At 41.2% G+C, this 18,552-nt stretch overlaps 1 protein-coding gene and 1 pseudogene across 2 annotated transcripts; one reads left to right on the top strand and one right to left on the bottom strand.

Annotated features, from left to right (window-relative positions):
* Positions 1-1,491: 1,491 nt before the first annotated feature.
* On the top strand, positions 1,492-9,064 carry LOC124020511 (ly6/PLAUR domain-containing protein 6-like; the record flags this gene model as incomplete). Its single annotated transcript, XM_046335752.1, is given in 4 exon segments — positions 1,492-1,659; positions 6,068-6,166; positions 7,405-7,535; positions 8,644-9,064. Coding segments are annotated over 4 exon segments (531 nt in total). The 3' UTR covers positions 8,827-9,064.
* Positions 9,065-11,777: 2,713 nt separating this feature from the next.
* LOC124020509 lies at positions 11,778-17,127 on the bottom strand (annotated as a pseudogene). Its single transcript, XR_006836094.1, has 8 exons — positions 16,835-17,127; positions 16,543-16,581; positions 16,272-16,419; positions 14,299-14,521; positions 14,009-14,117; positions 13,401-13,519; positions 13,006-13,092; positions 11,778-12,815 (listed from the first exon to the last, which is right to left on the bottom strand). The product of XR_006836094.1 is annotated as a cobalamin trafficking protein CblD-like (transcript).
* Between the last annotated feature and the right edge of the window lie 1,425 nt (positions 17,128-18,552).

The raw sequence follows: 18,552 nt of genomic DNA, 5'->3' as shown, positions 1-18,552 counted from the left end.
ACTTTATGGAATAATGATGCACGCCAAGGCTTCTTATTAGAGATTGGGGAGTTCAATCAATGAATATTGATTATCTTTCTGATATGGGATAAGACTACTTAGCATAGTAAATTGTGTGAATAAATTAATTATAAAAAATAAAAAAAATGTCTCACATTACCAGGCTTTAAATGGAGTTAAAGGAGGGCTTTGTAAATAGTGGAAATAAAGTTTCCGTTTTCGGCAGAAAGGGGATTAATAAAGTCCATCAATATCTTATCTCTGCAAGGTGTAAAATTCCAACCGTATCAGTATTGCTCCCTCTACCCGGGATTGAGTAATTAAACCCCTGCCATTGGCCCATACATTGTAGAACCAAGTCTCATTATCTGTCCCTGGTCTGAGCCCATAGAGAGTCCAGCATTTGGGGCTTTGTCATGGGTACTGGTCCCATTTACCAGGCTCACTGGTATGGAAGTAAAGATGGTCTTTAGTGGGGCAGACACCAGTCTCCCTCCAGGCAGACCCACCATTGTCCTCTCTGGCCTGGGCTGGTCGTCAGGCTGTATATCATAGGAAAACAAAACGGACATTCCATCTCTAATCTAGTTGGTCTTCTTTTTGTCCAGAGTCAGGGATTAACAACATGAACATCCGATAATCTGACTGGTTATTTAGCTGTAGAGCTTTGTCTTATTAACATGACTTCCCCATGACTTCCCCATCCTCTCTGGGTCGCTGTGTGACCGGTGGGGGCCAGGAGCCTGACCTAGAGCTGGAGCTCTCTTACTGCCATAACCATTTGTTCAGTTACAATGTGTTTTCAATGGGAGGGGAATAGGGATAGTTAGTAGTTGTAGACTATAATAGATGATTTAGTAACAGATTATTAATACAGATTTAATAACATTTAATAGATATAGACTATAATAGATGATTTAGTAACAGATCAGTAATACAGATTTAATAACATTTAATAGATATAGACTATAATAGATGATTTAGTAACAGATTATTAATACAGATTTAATAACATTTAATAGATATAGACTATAATAGATGATTTAGTAACAGATCAGTAATACAGATTTAATAACATTTAATAGATATAGACTATAATAGATTATTTAGTAATAGATCAGTAATACAGATTTAATAACATTTAATAGATATAATATGTCGGTCCTCAAAGCAATCCTTTACCCCGGTCAAGCAACCTGAGAAAAGCCTTCATCAATCCACTTACTGTATGTAGACTGTGATCCTAGCTTCATGAGGATTCACTATAGGGTTAGTTACTGGATGCCCTCTGAGTCGGGGTCTGGATGACATTTAGTTAATGAAGCAAAGCACAGCGCACACAACAGCATGAGTGAGATACAGACAACTGATCACCTACTCCGGATGTACTGATCCATCTCCATCTCTTTCTTTCTCTCTGTCGCTGTCTTTCTCCAACTCTGAGGATGTTTCCCTTCAATATTTTATTCACCGATTGATTTCCCTCAACAGTGTCCTGGACGTTGACCAATCAGACAGCTGCATGTGGAAGGTCTCAGCCAATGATGGAGGCCTGGCCAGCAGCCTGGGTCCTACTTTTAACGCTAATCGCTGATTGGCTGGAAGCGGCTCAATCGCGGGACTTCACTGTGAAGGACATCATCCTCCTCCATCCATCAAGTATGAATACACATGCATTGGAAATGTATTTTTGTATCAAATTGTGGTAGATGGAGTCGCACCTTTCTTTTCCTCTGGTTGAGTCTGCTGGCAATGTCTCTGTGACCTTTGAAATGAGTCATCAATACTGAGATGTGACCATTATAACAGCCAAGAGAAAAGGCATCCATCCATGACCCTCTGATCCAGGGTTCTTATGGGGGGGGGCACACAGGGGCTCGTTCCCCCTCAGATTTGTCCTGTAAATGTTTAAAAATATATATATATTATTGTAATTTTATATTATTATGATGTATTTTTTGGCTCTTCTTTTATGAATTTGTCTTTAGCTCGCCCAGATAGGTTCCCAATCTCCAAACCTCATAAGACACCAAGAAGCCATTTCAGGCTATCAATTAAATTAGAGTCGCTATTTATAAAACAAGCTGTAGAAAGTTGGTTTCAATTTCAGTTTAATCCCCCAGAAAAGACCGAACAAATATGACAACAAATATTAAGGTTCAACTCAAAATATTGTCATTGATAAAAAACGAAAAAATGTTTTGAGAAATAAACCCCCCCCGAAAATGGTATAATCTTTGTAAATGATGTGATAAATAGGACTGGTGGAGTTATGTCACACACGCAGCTAACAAAAACATACGGACATGTCTGCTCTACTCAAAATTACAACCAACTAATTGCAGCATTACCGCAAAAACGGAAGAGGCAAGTGGAAGGGGGAGAAAGTAAGGAACGTTCTCTCAGCCCTGCATTAAAGAGCAACATTGGTCAAAGACAATTGTGATAAATTAAAAAAGTATAGCAGTTTTATTTAAGGACCAAAAATGGACGACAAAATAGTTGGGGAGAGATTTCAATGTACCGATTCCATGGCACATGGTTTATAAACTGACAAAAAATACTTAAAAAACACAAAACAACGCTGGATTCAAATAGATTATGATACAACCTTCTTGCAACCAATACCATTTTATCTATATGTGGGATACAACCATCCCAGCTCTGCAGATTTTGCTGCGAAGAGACAGAATCATTAGCTCATTTGTTTTGGTACTGTCAATATGTAACTTGTTTTTGTTCACAGATTCAGGAATGGTTGAAGAATTGCAACATTTGGAGCTAACTCTGCAAATAGCACTGCTGGGTGATTTAAAAAGTCATAGTCAATCGATAAATAATATTTAAATTGAACCTTTATTTAACTAGGCAAGTCAGTTAAGAACAAATTCTTATTTACAACGACGGCCTCCCCCGGGCAAACCTGGACAACGCTGGGCCGTATGGGACTCCCAATCACGGTCGGATGTGATACAGCCTGAATTCGAACCAAGGACTGTAGTGACACCTCTTGCACTGAGATGCAGTGCCTTAGATCGCTGCGCCACTCGGAAGCCCTATATAATAATACTCTTAACAAAAATCTTTATCTTTAACTTACGATCTGTATAAACTATGAGAATAGAAAGGTTCAGAACTTTTGTGAAACATCAAAGCACAGTTGAACAATATATAAGCAAATCCAAACAGAGACAGATGGGAGGATGATGGGAGGGGTTGAGTGGAGCTTAATGGTGGGACTGAAGGGTGGGATTGTAGAAAAAAAGCTGTTTCAGGTGTTTGAAAAAGGCAAAATTATTGAAGGGCTTGGTCCTTTGCCGAACACCCCCCCAGCCATCCTCACATACTTTGCGCCCCCTCAGATCTTTGAGGTGCATGCCGTCCCTGCTCTGTTCCCCAGACAAAGGTGACCTGGCCACAGTTGGTAATGGTCACAGTCAGGCCTCTCTCCACTCTGCCTTCATCTTTAAAGGTACTTTCCATATCTAGATGAAGAGATTATAATAAAACAATATTTATCCACAATGCCAGTGTAGAGACATCTTCCTCATCCACCACTGTGTGACACAGTCTCTGGCTTACTACATCTGCGGTGTTGGGTATCAGTGAGATGTGTGCGAGTTTCCAGACGTGACTTCCTGTTTCCCACCCCTTTCTCTCTGTGAAACTGAGACGCATTCTGTCCCTCAGCCTTCAGTTCCTCAGACTACAGTACAGTATACTGGTCCACAGTGACAACTGGGCTCACCGCCGCGTGAGAAGTATGGAAACGCACAGTAGCTCTAAGAGGCAGGCACGTACGAGGTCAGACCCCTAATGGCTCCCCTTCCCCTCCTCTACTCCCCTCCATCTCCCTGCAGTCAAACACTGAAATCTCATCTAATGTATTTTACCTCAGCTCTCTTGGCACAATCTGCCTTCAACATCTGATAAGACAAGAGCTCCTATATCAGGTTTATGGTTGTTCATTCCATAGGGATACCGGAGCTGAATTCCCCAAGAAATGTGTGTCTGTTTGGACCCACGCCCCGGCATGTACAGGGGGACAGGATGACCTTGACCAGCCCTGGGGGCTTGGGGTATGGAGGGTGGATTAGAGGGAGTATGTGTGTGTTAGTGTGTGTGTTTGTGCGCGAGTGAGTGAGTGTGTGTGTGTGTGTGTGTGTGTGTGTGTGTGTGTGTGTGTGTGTGTGTGTGTGTGTGTGTGTGTGTGTGTGTGTGTGTGTGTGTGTGTGTGTGTGTGTGTGTGTGTGTGTGTGTGTGTGAGTGTGAGAGTGAGTGTGTGTGTGTGTGTGTGTGTGTGAGACTGGCAGGCAGGCAGACTTTTGTTCGCTGAGTGAAGTTTGGATGACCCTAAGACCTGTAGCTGTCTTAGTATGTGTCCCAAATGGTACGTCATTCCCTTTATAGTGCACTACTACCTCATGGGCCTTGATCAAAATTAGTGCACTATACAGGGAATAGGGTGCCATTTGGGATGCACAATATCCAATGGGAGGCCTGATTCCCAGTGTTCTTAGTATTAACATAATGGTTGCCAATTGAACAAACCAGACAAGCCTACTGTTTGATCACGGCAGATGGTCTCCATGCAAAGTTTAGTGACCATTCTATTCTAGAATCTAGACGGTTGAACTGATGGTTCATTAATTAAATTCAAACTGTATCGTCCTCTCATAATATAACACTTAACAAACACACACAGACTGACTGTAGTTAAATGTCCTGTGTGTACTGTAGTTAAATGTCCTGTGTGTACTGTAGTTAAATGTCCTGTATGTACTGTAGTTAAATGTCCTGTAGTTAAATGTCCTGTATGTACTGTATTTAAATGTCCTGTATGTACTGTAGTTAAATGTCCTGTATGTACTGTAGTTAAATGTCCTGTATGTACTGTAGTTAAATGTCCTGTATGTACTGTAGTTAAATGTCCTGTATGTACTGTAGTTAAATGTCCTGTAGTTAAATGTCCTGTATGTACTGTAGTTAAATGTCCTGTATGTACTGTAGTTAAATGTCCTGTATGTACTGTAGTTAAATGTCCTGTAGTTAAATGTCCTGTATGTACTGTAGTTAAATGTCCTGTATGTACTGTAGTTAAATGTCCTGTGTGTACTGTAGTTAAATGTCCTGTATGTACTGTAGTTAAATGTCCTGTAGTTAAATGTCCTGTGTGTACTGTAGTTAAATGTCCTGTATGTACTGTAGTTAAATGTCCTGTATGTACTGTAGTTAAATGTCCTGTATGTACTGTAGTTAAATGTCCTGTGTATCCTGTAGTTAAATGTCCTGTATGTACTGTAGTTAAATGTCCTGTATGTACTGTAGTTAGTTACATCGCTGTAGCTCTGAGGACTACATATCGCTGTAGCTCTGAGGACTACACATCGCTGTAGCTCTGAGGACTACACATCGCTGTAGTTCTGAGGACTACACATCGCTGTAGCTCTGAGGACTACATATCGCTGTAGCTCTGAGGACTACACATCGCTGTAGCTCTGAGGACTACATATCGGTGTAGCTCTGAGGACTACATATCGCTGTAGCTCTGAGGACTACATATCGCTGTAGCTCTGAGGACTACATATCGCTGTAGCTCTGAGGACTACATATCGCTGTAGCTCTGAGGACTACATATCGCTGTAGATCTGAGGACTACATATTGCTGTAGCTCTGAGGACTACATATTGCTGTAGCTCTGAGGACTACATATCGCTGTAGCTCTGAGGACTACATATCGCTGTAGCTCTGAGGACTACATATCGCTGTAGCTCTGAGGACTACATATCGCTGTAGCTCTGAGGACTACACATTGCTGTAGCTCTGAGGACTACATATCGCTGTAGCTCTGAGGACTACAACAACTCACAATTAGGAGTTAAATGTACAATTTGCATTTCTTCTATAGCTCATTGAGTAATGACAATGTATTGATTCAGGGAAGTGTTTTTTCATTTTGGGACATGTTATTAAATCTACCAAAAATCTGTTATTAAATCTACCAAAAATCTGTTATTAAATCTAGATGGTGAATAATAGACTTGTGCTCGTCTCCTCGTCTCCACAGCCACACCTCATCCTGGAGGGTTCAAGTGCTTCACATGTAAAGATGCACCAGACAACTACGAATGCAATCGCTGGGCTCCGGACGTATACTGCCCACGAGGTAATTACAGTAAGGTATTTCTGGTATTTACAGCCTGCTCTGTATCTATCATCAAACCCTGTTTTTCAGACCCTCTCGACTCCATCCAGAGCAGAAATATAAATTACAGGAAAATACCAGGCTGTAAAATGAAGGGTTATCAATGTTGTCTTTGCTGGTTTCTGTATCTTAAACAGTGTATTTCACTTCAGCTGGACATGTTTAGATACGACATTGAATTGGCAGGTTGTATAATTCCACAGGCTCTCTTCTTTTATATAGATGATATTTTGATCTTAAAAGCACATTCTATGAGTTATTAACAAATGATGAATAGTAGTTTATCACATGAAATGTGAGGATTGGTTTAATCACTGGAATCCATCTGAACCTCAGGCTCTTTCAGTGTTACCGTCCACTTCAGTAAGTAGATTGTTACCACATGATATTCATGGATTTTTCTTTAACCTTTATCTTACCAGGCAAGTCAGTTAAGAACAAATTATTATTTTCAATGACAGCCTAGGAACAGTGGGTTAACTGCCTGTTCAGGGGCAGAACGACAGATTTGTACCTTGTCAGCTCGGGGATTCGAACTTGCAACCTTTCGGTTACTAGTACAACACTCTAACCACTAGGCTACCCTGCTGTTGAAAAGTAAGCTACATTTGTGTTTACATTAACTGACATACAATAATGTGACAGCGATGTGTTCTTATCATCGTTCAACTTATTGCTCATTGGTCCGTTAGATCACATGATTCCATCTCACAGCTGTTATTTCTCCATAGTGTCTGAATGTTAGATCACATGATTCCATCTCACAGCTGTTATTTCTCCATAGTGTCTGAACATTAGATCACATGATTCCATCTCACAGCTGTTATTTCTCCATAGTGTCTGAATGTTAGATCACATGATTCCATCTCACAGCTGTTATTTCTCCATAGTGTCTGAACATTAGATCACATGATTCCATCTCACAGCTGTTATTTCTCCATAGTGTCTGAACATTAGATCACATGATTCCATCTCACAGCTGTTATTTCTCCATAGTGTCTGAACATTAGATCACATGATTCCATCTCTCAGCTGTTATTTCTCCATAGTGTCTGAACGTTAGATCACATGATTCCATCTCACAGCTGTTATTTCTCCATAGTGTCTGAACATTAGATCACATGATTCCATCTCACAGCTGTTATTTCTCCATAGTGTCTGAACGTTAGATCACATGACAGTGTCTGTGTGTCTGACAGAGACCAGGTACTGCTACACCCTCCATGTGTTGGACGTCCAGGGGAAGACAGTGTCTGTGACCAAACGCTGCGTGGCCCTGGCCCACTGTCTGTCTACAGGCTGCACCCAGGACAACCATGAAGGATACAAGGTCATTCCAGAAGCCTCTTTCCTTTGAATAACATTACATTTCTGACACGGCTGCTGAAGCAACTCCTAAATGTACAAGTGCATTTCATTTACCAGGTGAGGGACTAACCAGGGGCAGTTCTCAACGGGGACACACATACAGCATGTATGGAAAGAAAGATGATGTTTGAACTTTTATTAGTAATATTTGCAGTTCAGAATGTGTCTCTCTGCTCTGTGGTGTCTGGTGTGATTTACCATACTGTCATGGTAATCCCCAGGCCCTGGTTTAGAATGATCTCACTTGGATAAGAATCTGTTCCCTTCTCAGCCGTTGTTATTTGAATGTCTTTCTGGAAATTCCTCTGTCTGTGTTCTGTTTGTGGACTGTCTGTAGTTTGTCTGTGTTGGTCTGTAGTCTGTCTGTGTTTGGTCTGTAGTCTGTCTGTCGTTTGTATGTGTTCTGTCTGTAGTTTGTATGTGTTCTGTCTGTAGTTTGTATGTGTTCTGTCTGTGTTCGGTCTGTAGTTTGTCTGTGTTCTGTCTGTAGTTTGTCTGTGTTCTGTCTGTAGTTTGTCTGTGTTCTGTCTGTAGTTTGTCTGTGTTCTGTCTGTAGTTTGTCTGTGTTCTGTCTGTAGTTTGTCTGTGTTCTGTCTGTAGTTTGTCTGTGTTCTGTCTGTAGTTTGTATGTGTTCTGTCTGTAGTTTGTCTGTGTTCTGTCTGTAGTTTGTATGTGTTCTGTCTGTAGTTTGTATGTGTTCTGTCTGTAGTCTGTCTGTGTTCGGTCTGTAGTCTGTCTGTGTTCGGTCTGTAGTCTGTCTGTAGTTTGTATGTGTTCTGTCTGTAGTTTGTATGTGTTCTGTCTGTAGTTTGTCTGTGTTCGGTCTATAGTCTGTCTGTAGTTTGTATGTGTTCTGTTTGTGGACTGTCTGTAGTCTGTCTGTAGTCTGTATGTGTTCTGTCTGTAGTCTGTCTGTGTTCTGTCTGTATGTGTTCTGTCTGTAGTTTGTATGTGTTCTGTCTGTATATTTAGATTTTTGCTGAAAGCACCATTTCATCTATTCAAATTGTGTGTGCGTGTTAACGTACGAGGTGAATAAAGGTGATTCTATCTCTACTCCTGATTCCAGGTCTGCACTGCTTGCTGTGAAGGAAACATCTGTAACATGCAGTTGCCAAGAAACAAGACAGACGCCATCTTTTCCACCACCTCTCTCCTCCACAGCAGTAACGGTCTACTCACACACTACTGGCTGCTCACTGGCTGTCTGAGCTCTACCGTCATCAGCGTCATGCTATCCAACAGTCTATGACATCTAACACTCCTACAGTCATCAGCATCATGCTATCCAACAGTCTATGACATCTAACACTCCAACAGTCATCAGCATCATGACATCTAACACTCCAACAGTCATCAGCATCATGACATTTAACACTCCTACAGTCATCAGCATCATGACATCTAACACTCCAACAGTCATCAGCATCATGCTATCCAACAGTCTATGACATCTAACACTCCTACAGTCATCAGCATCATGACATCTAACAGTCTGTGACATCTAACACTCCTACAGTCATCAGCATCATGCTATCCAACAGTCTGTGACATCTAACACTCCTACAGTCATCAGCATCATGCTATCCAACAGTCTGTGACATCTAACACTCCTACAGTCATCAGCATCATGCTATCCAACAGTCTGTGACATCTAACACTCCTACAGTCATCAGCATCATGACATCTAACACTCCAACAGTCATCAGCATCATGACATTTAACACTCCTACAGTCATCAGCATCATGACATCTAACACTCCAACAGTCATCAGCATCATGACATTTAACACTCCTACAGTCATCAGCATCATGACATCTAACACTCCAACAGTCATCAGCGTCATGCTATCTAACAGTCTATGACATCTAACACTCCTACAGTCATCAGCATCATGACATCTAACAGTCTATGACATCTAACACTCCTACAGTCATCAGCATCATGACATCCAACAGTCTGTGACATCTAACACTCCTACAGTCATCAGCATCATGCTATCCAACAGTCATCAGCATCATGCTATCCAACAGTCATCAGCATCATGCTATCCAACAGTCATCAGCATCATGCTATCCAACAGTCATCAGCGTCATGCTATCCAACAGTCATCAGCATCATGCTATCCAACAGTCTGTGACATCTAACACTCCTACAGTCATCAGCGTCATGCTATCCAACACTCCTTCTGCATGGTAGAGCAAGTAGATGTACAGTTTGATCACCAGATATTTGGTGTTATAATTTTATGAAGTTGCTTTTCTGTTGTTTAATTTATTTAATTTTTCCTATTTTTAAACCGAGACAGTATTGACGGAATCTTCTAGATTTTGTCTCATCGTAAGAAGTTCTCCTGTTATATTTACTGGATTCTATGTGCAGAATGTGATATATGTACATAGTATTTATTTTGTATAATACATTTAACAATTGTTAAATACCTGTAGTTAACATTGGATTCAGGTAGAATGAAAAATGAACTAATGCAGTGCGGTGTTTTTGTTAGTGATTGGTTGGTTTGCTGTGTGCCCACCATACCCATGAGACTGTTGACTGATTCTCAACCCATTGGCTATCCTGGAAGATATGACGTCAACCATAACACTATAACGATTGTAATGTTTCTGTATTTCTCACAGTTCTGTCCAACAGAAAGGTTGCCACATTGATTACATGTCGTCATGAGATGATGTCTAAACATGTACTGATCAGGTTTTACAGTCATCCATTAATCTATCACACCAGGTTTGGTATACATTGTGTTCACCGGATATTTGTGTTATAGATATGAACTGTAAATGTTTAGGTTTTATTTAATTTTTCCTATTTTTAACACAGGTTTGACGGAACGATTTTGTCAATGTTTCTGTATTTACTGGATTCTACATTAAATGTGTTCATAGTTTTATTTTGTATACCATTAAATGTGTTAAATACCAGGTTTTATACATTGTGTTCACCATTAAATGAAAAATGAACTAGGTTTGCAGTGTTCACCATTAAATGTGTTATCCTGGAGTCGTATGAGGTTGGTTTAAATGTGTTATACCATGTATACTGTGTTCACTGATTAAATGTGTTATACCAGGTTTGGTATACATTGTGTTCACCATTAAATGTATTACACCAGGTTTGGTATACATTGTGTTCACCATTAAATGTATTACACCAGGTTTGGTATTGTGTTCACATTAAATGTGTTCACCAGGTTTTAAATAAATGTATTACACCAGGTTTGGTATACATTGTGTTCACCATTAAATGTATTACACCAGGTTTGGTATACATTGTGTTCACCATTAAATTAAATGTATTAAACCAGGTTTGGTATACATTGTGTTCACCATTAAATGTATTACACCTGAACAGGTTTGTGTTCATTAAAGTATAAACAGTATCCATTGTGTTAACCAGATAGTGTAGTTTGTGAAATGCAAGATATTTTACATCCCACATGAGGTGTGTGGAGTCAGACTGAGGTAAGGTTTCGCAGTTAAGGTAACATTAGGCAGAAATACAACGAAAGGTTTGGAGCTTAGAGGTGCAGAAAAAAAGGACCATTCTAACAGCACTCTTTTTCTCACCTCTCTGCTTTCCTCTCCAGGAAGTAGAAAGGTCTTTCTCAGAGCCTCGGCGTCCAGGAGGTGTAGTTTAAAAGCCTTGTGAAGGAGATTATGTTAAGCTGCAGGGCTGTTCATTTTAAAGGACTTCCTTTATCTGATTCTGGCCGACAGACTGGATGGTCACAGTTCCAAACCCATCAGTCCTTCTCAAATCAGTGTTTAGCCCAAAGTTTTTAGAGGTGTGAAATGAGATGTTTCTCTTACCCAAACAACATACTCTTTGTCCTGGGAACACTTTACTAAAAGAGAAGGCCCAGAAGTCATATATTTTTATGGGACTCCCAATCACGGCCGGTTCAGATACAGCATGGATTCGAACACCTCTAGCACTGAGATGCAGAGTAAACGCATTACCTCAAGGCCAGGCATATTCATTTCAATTTCTCCTCGTGTTTGTGTTCCCTAATTAGCGCTAGGAAATTAGCAAAGAGTTACTTGCATTGTATGCAAGGAGGACAGAGGACAAACTGAAAATCTCTTTTGGATTAGCTATTCATTATTTTGTTTAGTGTTGTGTGTTGCCTCACAAGTCGCTACTTTCTTACATACATTAGATGAATGAATAATTAAATGACTGAATGATGTGTACCATACCAGCAACGTAGACATTTTAATTCATTTTGGTGGAAATGTACAAGACTCCTCCAAGACACCATATTTCTATTCCCATTGTGCAAGTGAAGGAAAACCCTGTACAGTAGCAATACTCTGTAGACACTAGATTAGTCTGAAAGTGTTAACTATATTAGACTAGATTCAATCCGTAGTGCTGAATTTGAGTGTTACAGCACGATATAAATGTAAAGATTATTTCAGATTGAACTGAGATATGCAGCGTTAACCGTGAATGCGGAACATTGCCTTCGGAGTGATATCTCACGGCTCTTCAGCACCAAGGCCAGGAAAAGGGCCCTCAGTCAAAGGTAGCTAGGTGGTTTATTGGGTGTTTAAACACAGCTGTCAGAGGGATCTTCCTCAGTCAAGTCTTTATATCATCAGAGTCAACGACAGATCGCAGCACTACTGTACGCAACCTACCTGTCTACTTCCAAGTACATAGTTATATAGCCTGGTCCCAGATCTGTTTGTGTCCTCTGACCAACTTTGGCAAGACAGCACTAACAGAACGACACAAACAGATCTGGGACCAGGTTAACATAGTTAGGCATGCGTCTGAAGACAACAACCCATGAGAACTTCCTCTCCATGCTGGTGTGGTGAAGACAACGGCATAATGGGCAACGCTTTTCCTCCAAAACAATCCAGAGTGAACAAACAGAGGTCAGGGCACAAACAGTCTTTTGGATAGTGAGCTACATCATCAAACAGAGGTCAGGGCTCAAACAGTCTTTTGGATAGTGAGATACATCATTCTCGCATGGTGATAATAAAATATAAAAACTAGTCCCCGTCTTCAAATGCACTTGACTGGCCTTGAAGTCTTTCCATGACGTGACTGTTAGCAGGTGCAGTGGTGAAAACAGTACCAACAAACGTGGGTGTTCCCCTCAGGACGTGACGGATAACTGTGCAGGATCCAGAGGCCTCGATGTGGAAACCGAGACGGCTCCACTCCTCCTCTTTGAGTAGTGGGTGGTTGGAGTGAGAGCCAAAGAACTGTGGGACAAGACAAAGGAATGATGTGGTTGTCTTGAAGACTACATACCGTCTCCTGGAGAATATCGCAGATTGATGAAGCACAGTAAACAGTACATGAATAATACATTACATATGTATTACACATTATGTAGATATTTTGACATAAACAATGAATAAACAAACAAAAACAGGTAGGAGAACAACTCACAGCTGATCCTGATGAGGGGTCAATGAAGTCAGCCCAGAAGCCAGCTGTCCACAGAGCAAAGCAGATTTCCTTAGCACCACTAACAAACTGGGAAATAACAGAAAACATACATTATCTGTCAGTAGTCAAACTAACTGAAATAACAGAAAACATCTAGTATCTGTCAGTAGTCAAACTAACTGAAATAACAGAAAACATCTAGTATCTGTCAGTAGTCAAACTAACTGACAGTTAACAGACAAGAAAACAGTTCCCCAATAAAGGGGAGGTACAGACTAAGACCTTCAATAAGTACACAGGTCTACAACTCCAAAATGTGATGGCAGAATCATTTACTGAAATTAGCATCACTGAATCCATATCAATGGGAAACAACCAGTGGTTTTCCAACTCACCTTGTGAAGTAGCTGTTCTCTGTCGATCACGTCTTTGTCGATCACCTCACATCTCGTGTGTTTCACCGTGACAACAGTGATGGCGCTGGCTGGGGCCGAGGGGAAATAGGATTCAAACTCTAACAGAGGAAATGAAGAGATGTGTTACACATTCAACTGCTAGCTAACCAATAGGTCTACAGAAAAGTCATCTATCACCCACTTGGACAACATTAGTGACGTTAGCAATACAGTGACTTCCCCCTAGTGGACATGGCTGTATGCAATATAAACTATCTGACCTGTTAAACATTCAACCTCTAGCTAACCAATAGGTCTACAGAAAAGTCATCTATCACCCACTTGGACAACATTAGTGACGTTAGCAATGCAGTGACTTCCCCCTAGTGGACTATAAACTATCTGACCTGTTAAACATTCAACCTCTAGCTAACCAATAGGTCTACAGAAAAGTCATCTATCACCCACTTGGACAACATTAGTGACGTTAGCAATGCAGTGACTTCCCCTAGTGGACTATAAACTATCTGACGTGTGTGGACTGATAAAACATGACATGAATAGTTAATGTTATGATAAGTATGATAAGTATGACTACACCATGCTACCTTTCTTCAGCAGCTCAGGACAGGTCTGTATAGAACAGTCCACATTGGGCTGATCAAAGTAGTGCTCTGCCTTGCGGACGCTCCTCGATAACATGTGACCAATTTTAACCTACAAAGAAAAAACATCTAAGTATTCAACATATAACTCTACCAGTATGAAACATAATAGAAATGTTTTAAATGATATAAATGTATTTTTGAAATGTTTAAGAATAATATCCATTTATATTTACAATTGAATAAGGACACGTTTCTTTTAGTTACGGAGTTATTGTGAGTGACGTATTTACCTGAAACTCGCTGACAAACTGGGCCATTACAAACTCATGTCTCTCGTTGCTAGTAGCAGCAGTCAGAACGCGTCAGGTACCGTCCTGTGGACTGGGCCTTTAATCCTCTGGTCTGCCATGCCTTCCAGGTGAAAGTCAAAGCCTGAGTTACCTGGCAACTGGAAGCGCTGGTCCTGGGGGCCAAATGGTCCCATGTTCTCATCAGGCCATACTGTCCTAGGGCCTGGTCGGGAGAAAGAGGAGTATATTACAATAATGATAAATCTGTTTGACAATATATGTTCTGCCTAACAGTAGCTATAGTTATGGAAAGTTTGAGATCCTTTTCTCAATGTAATTTTTAATGCATACAGTGCATTCGGAATGTATTCAGATCCCATAACTTGGAACTAACATCTTGTTACGTTACAGCCTTATTCTAAAATTGATTAAAATTTTTTTCCCCTCAATCTACACACAATACCCCATAATGACAAAGCAAAAACCTTTTTGTATTTTTTTGCAAATATATATATATATATTTTTTTTTAACGGAAATATCACATTTATAAAAAGTATTCAGACCCTTTACTCAGTACTTTGCTGAAGCACCTTTGGCAGCGATTACAGCCTCGAGTCTTCTTGGGTATGACGCTACAAGCTTGGCCCACCTGTATTTGGGGAGTTTCTTCCATTATTCTCTTCAGATCCTCTCAAGGTCTATCGGGTTGGATGGGGAGCGTCACTGAACAGCTATTTTCAGGTCTCTCCAGAGATGTTCGATCGGGTTCATGTCCGGGCTCTGGCTGGGCCACTCAAGGACATTCAGAGACTTGTCCCGAAGCCACTCCTGCATTGTCTTGCTGTGTGCTTAGGGTCGTTGTCCTGTTAGAAGTTGAGACTTCACCCCAGTTTGAGGACCTGAATGCTCTTGAGAAAATTTTCATCAAGGATCTCTGTACTTTTCTCCGTTCATCTTTCTCTCGAAAGTTTCCCAGTCCTTGCCACTGAAAAACATCCCCACAGGTCAAATAGTTCAATCTTGGTTTCATCAGAAAGGGGAATCTTGTTTCTCATGGTCTGAGTCCTTTAGGTGCCTTTTGACAAACTCCAAACGTGCTGTCATGCACCTTTTACTCAGGAGTGGCTGCCATCTGGCCACTCTACCATAAAGGCCTGATTGGTGGAGTGCTGCAGAGATGGTTGTCCTTCTGGAAGGTTCTCCCATCTCCACAATGGAAATCTGGAGCTCAGAGTGAACATCGGGTTCTTGGTCACCTCCTGACCAAGGCCCTTCTCCTCGATTACTCAGTTTGGACTGGGCGGCCAGCTCTAGGGAGAGTCTTGGTGGTTCCAAACTTCTTCCATTTAAGAATGATGGAGGCCACTGTGTTCTTGGGGACCTTTAATGCCGCAGACATTTTTTTGGTACCCTTCCCCAGATCTGTAACTCCACACAATCCTGTCAGGGTGCTCTACGGACAAGTCCTTCGACCTCATGGCTTGGTTTTTGCTTTGACATACACTGTCAACAGTGGGACCTTATATAGACAGGTGTGTGCCTTTCCAATGTCCAATCAATTGAATTTACCACAGGTGGACTCCAGTCAAGTTGTAGAAACATCTCAAGGATGATCAGTGGAAACAGAATGCACCTGAGCTCAATTTCAAGTCTCATAGAAAAGGGTTGGAAAACTTACGTAAATATTGTATTTCTGTTAGATTTTTTTAAATGAATTTGCACCGAAAGAATTTAACCTGTTTTCGCTTTGTCATGATTGGGTGGTGTGTAGAGTAATGAGGGATTTCTAAAAATACATTCTATAATAAGTCTGTAACTTTAGAAAATGTGGGACATGGGAAGGGGTCTGAATACTTTCCGAACCCACTGTAATTACAATTCATAACTCAAAAACACACAGGCCAAAATACGGTCACAGTTAGTCGAAAATAACAAATGAACCAGTGTTGTGGTCGATATAGCAGTAGCCTACCCGAGTCTGAGTCCCCCCGTGACACGACAAAATAAGGCTCATCAGAACCAGCAGCTGAGAAGGTTCGTATCCAGCCCACCCTGAGTGCAGCTAGGGCCTGACGCCCTGACGACTGGGTCATCACCAGCCGGGCTCGGCCACACAGCACCTACACGGTTATTAATCAAATCAATCAGAGGAAAAGCGTCAAGCACCCTAACTACAGTATTATAGCACAATACTATTACATTACCGTCTAATATATGTTGTAATGTAAAGGTTTAGTACTTACACTAGTCATCCCGGTGGCCCTCTGTCACTAGTTTTACACCTGAAGATGTGGAAAGAAGATGGATACTACATGTGACATTACATAATAGGACAACTAATAGGCAGCACAGACAGAATACAGCAGACAGTTGGGAAATATAATTGAATTGATCAAACGTGAACTTTGTTGCAAGTTAGCTTGCACGGTTATATACTATGAGTGTTGTCTTAGCGATTGCGTCATATTGTTGTTTACTGCGATGCGTTTGACTATCTAGCAAGTTAAAAGGGACAGAAACAAGATGATTACATACCTATTCGATACAGCTAAATAGTGTTGTTGTTGTTGACAACTGCCAATGACAGACAGCCTGTCTATGCTGATTAGCTTGGTAGCTAAAAGAGCTGACATGCAAGTCTGTTGTTTGTTTTGATCGGCTGCAATCTCACTTCCCGTTCGCGACAAACTTAAGTTTGAGATGACAATTTCTTATTTTTCAAAGTTACATTTCAATGTAAACATACACCATTTACAACACGATGACATGCATTACGTTCCTGAAATATTCGCGTTAATGTGTGCTGTTTATGTAAAGGAACATAATGATCTTACCTAATCAGACGACTATGTACGCTGCAGCACGTCCGCACGTATGCGAGGTCACATGACTTGAGAACAGTATACGACGAGGGACAAACCGAGCTTTTTGATTGTATGTGTTATTAGAGGATGTCCGTCAGATGGCAGCATATCTACACGAATCAGGAAAAGTCGTTAAAAAAAATGTATAATGGAAAAAGCCCACCTAGGTCGACTGCTGTTCAATAAAATAACCTTGTTGAAATTGTGATAGCTATAATCACAAAAAAAGTAGTCTACTGATTACTAGACCTCTGCACAGTAAGTAATATACTACTTGACAACTAAGGCATATGTTTTAGGGCATTGTAAATAATTATAATCAGTGACTCCATTCACCATCCATCCGTCTCCCACTGAGCTATAGGCTTGACCTCCCATAGAGATGTATTATTGTAGCCTTCCTCTTTATAATACATTATCATACAATCAGGAGGTCTTTTCCTTTGCTGCCAATGATATAACCATACAGCCTGCTCTATTGTGGACTGACCTTCCACCACCAGTAGACAGAGAGAAGCTGAATGTGAAGAGTCAATGTATTTCCCCTGAGCAGACTCTTTCATCTAAACTGACTCAAAGTACCCTGAGTGCATACTGTACATTTATAGAATGTGTATGTGATCCATGTGGGAATTGAACCCACAACCTTGCCATTGCTAGCACCACACTCTTACCAACTGAGCCCTGAGTTCTGAATCTGATGACCACGACAGAGCTGAGAGCTAGCTAAGGTCAGTTGGGACAAGGGGGGACATTCGACGAGGGTATTAACACGGCCTTTCAGAGAGCCTGTCACTGTCAGGTCCCCTGTGGCCGGGAGGGTTGACACACTGAGTGACACTTTCACAGAGCTAAGAGGAAGTGGAGTGGGGAGTTATGGGACTTTTGCTCCAGGGCTTTAGTGCTGGAGGAGGTCTCTCTCTTTCTCTTCTACCTGTCTTTCTCTCTCTCCCTGTCCCTCTCCCTCTCCCGGTCCCTGTCCCTTTCTCTCTTTTTCTCTGCGTGTGTTCATGTGACTGGTGTGTGCTTATCAATGTGTGAGTGAGTTCTCTCTCTCTCTCTCTCTCTCTCTCTCTCTCTCTCTCTCTCTCTCTCTCTCTCTCTCTCTCTCTCTCTCTCTCTCTCTCTCTCTCTCTCTCTCTCTCTTATGTGCAGATGCAGTGGAATGGTTATGCAGGGAGGCATCTGGAGGACTCAGCCTGCCTGTCAGAGTGTTTCCCTGGGATACATAAAGAATAGTACAGCACCACTCTCAGTACCACTCCAAACACTACATTATATTGGCATGGCATGCACTCTGGAGTCTGGAGGGGGTCCCACAGGGACAGGGCTGCTCTCTAACCAACAAACATGCAGAACACCTACTGAAGAACTTATATACAAGTTTTC

This window comes from Oncorhynchus gorbuscha, unplaced genomic scaffold (genome assembly GCF_021184085.1).
Source record: "Oncorhynchus gorbuscha isolate QuinsamMale2020 ecotype Even-year unplaced genomic scaffold, OgorEven_v1.0 Un_scaffold_843, whole genome shotgun sequence".
NCBI lineage: Eukaryota > Metazoa > Chordata > Actinopteri > Salmoniformes > Salmonidae > Oncorhynchus > Oncorhynchus gorbuscha.
This window is presented reverse-complemented; position numbering and strand designations above follow the sequence as displayed.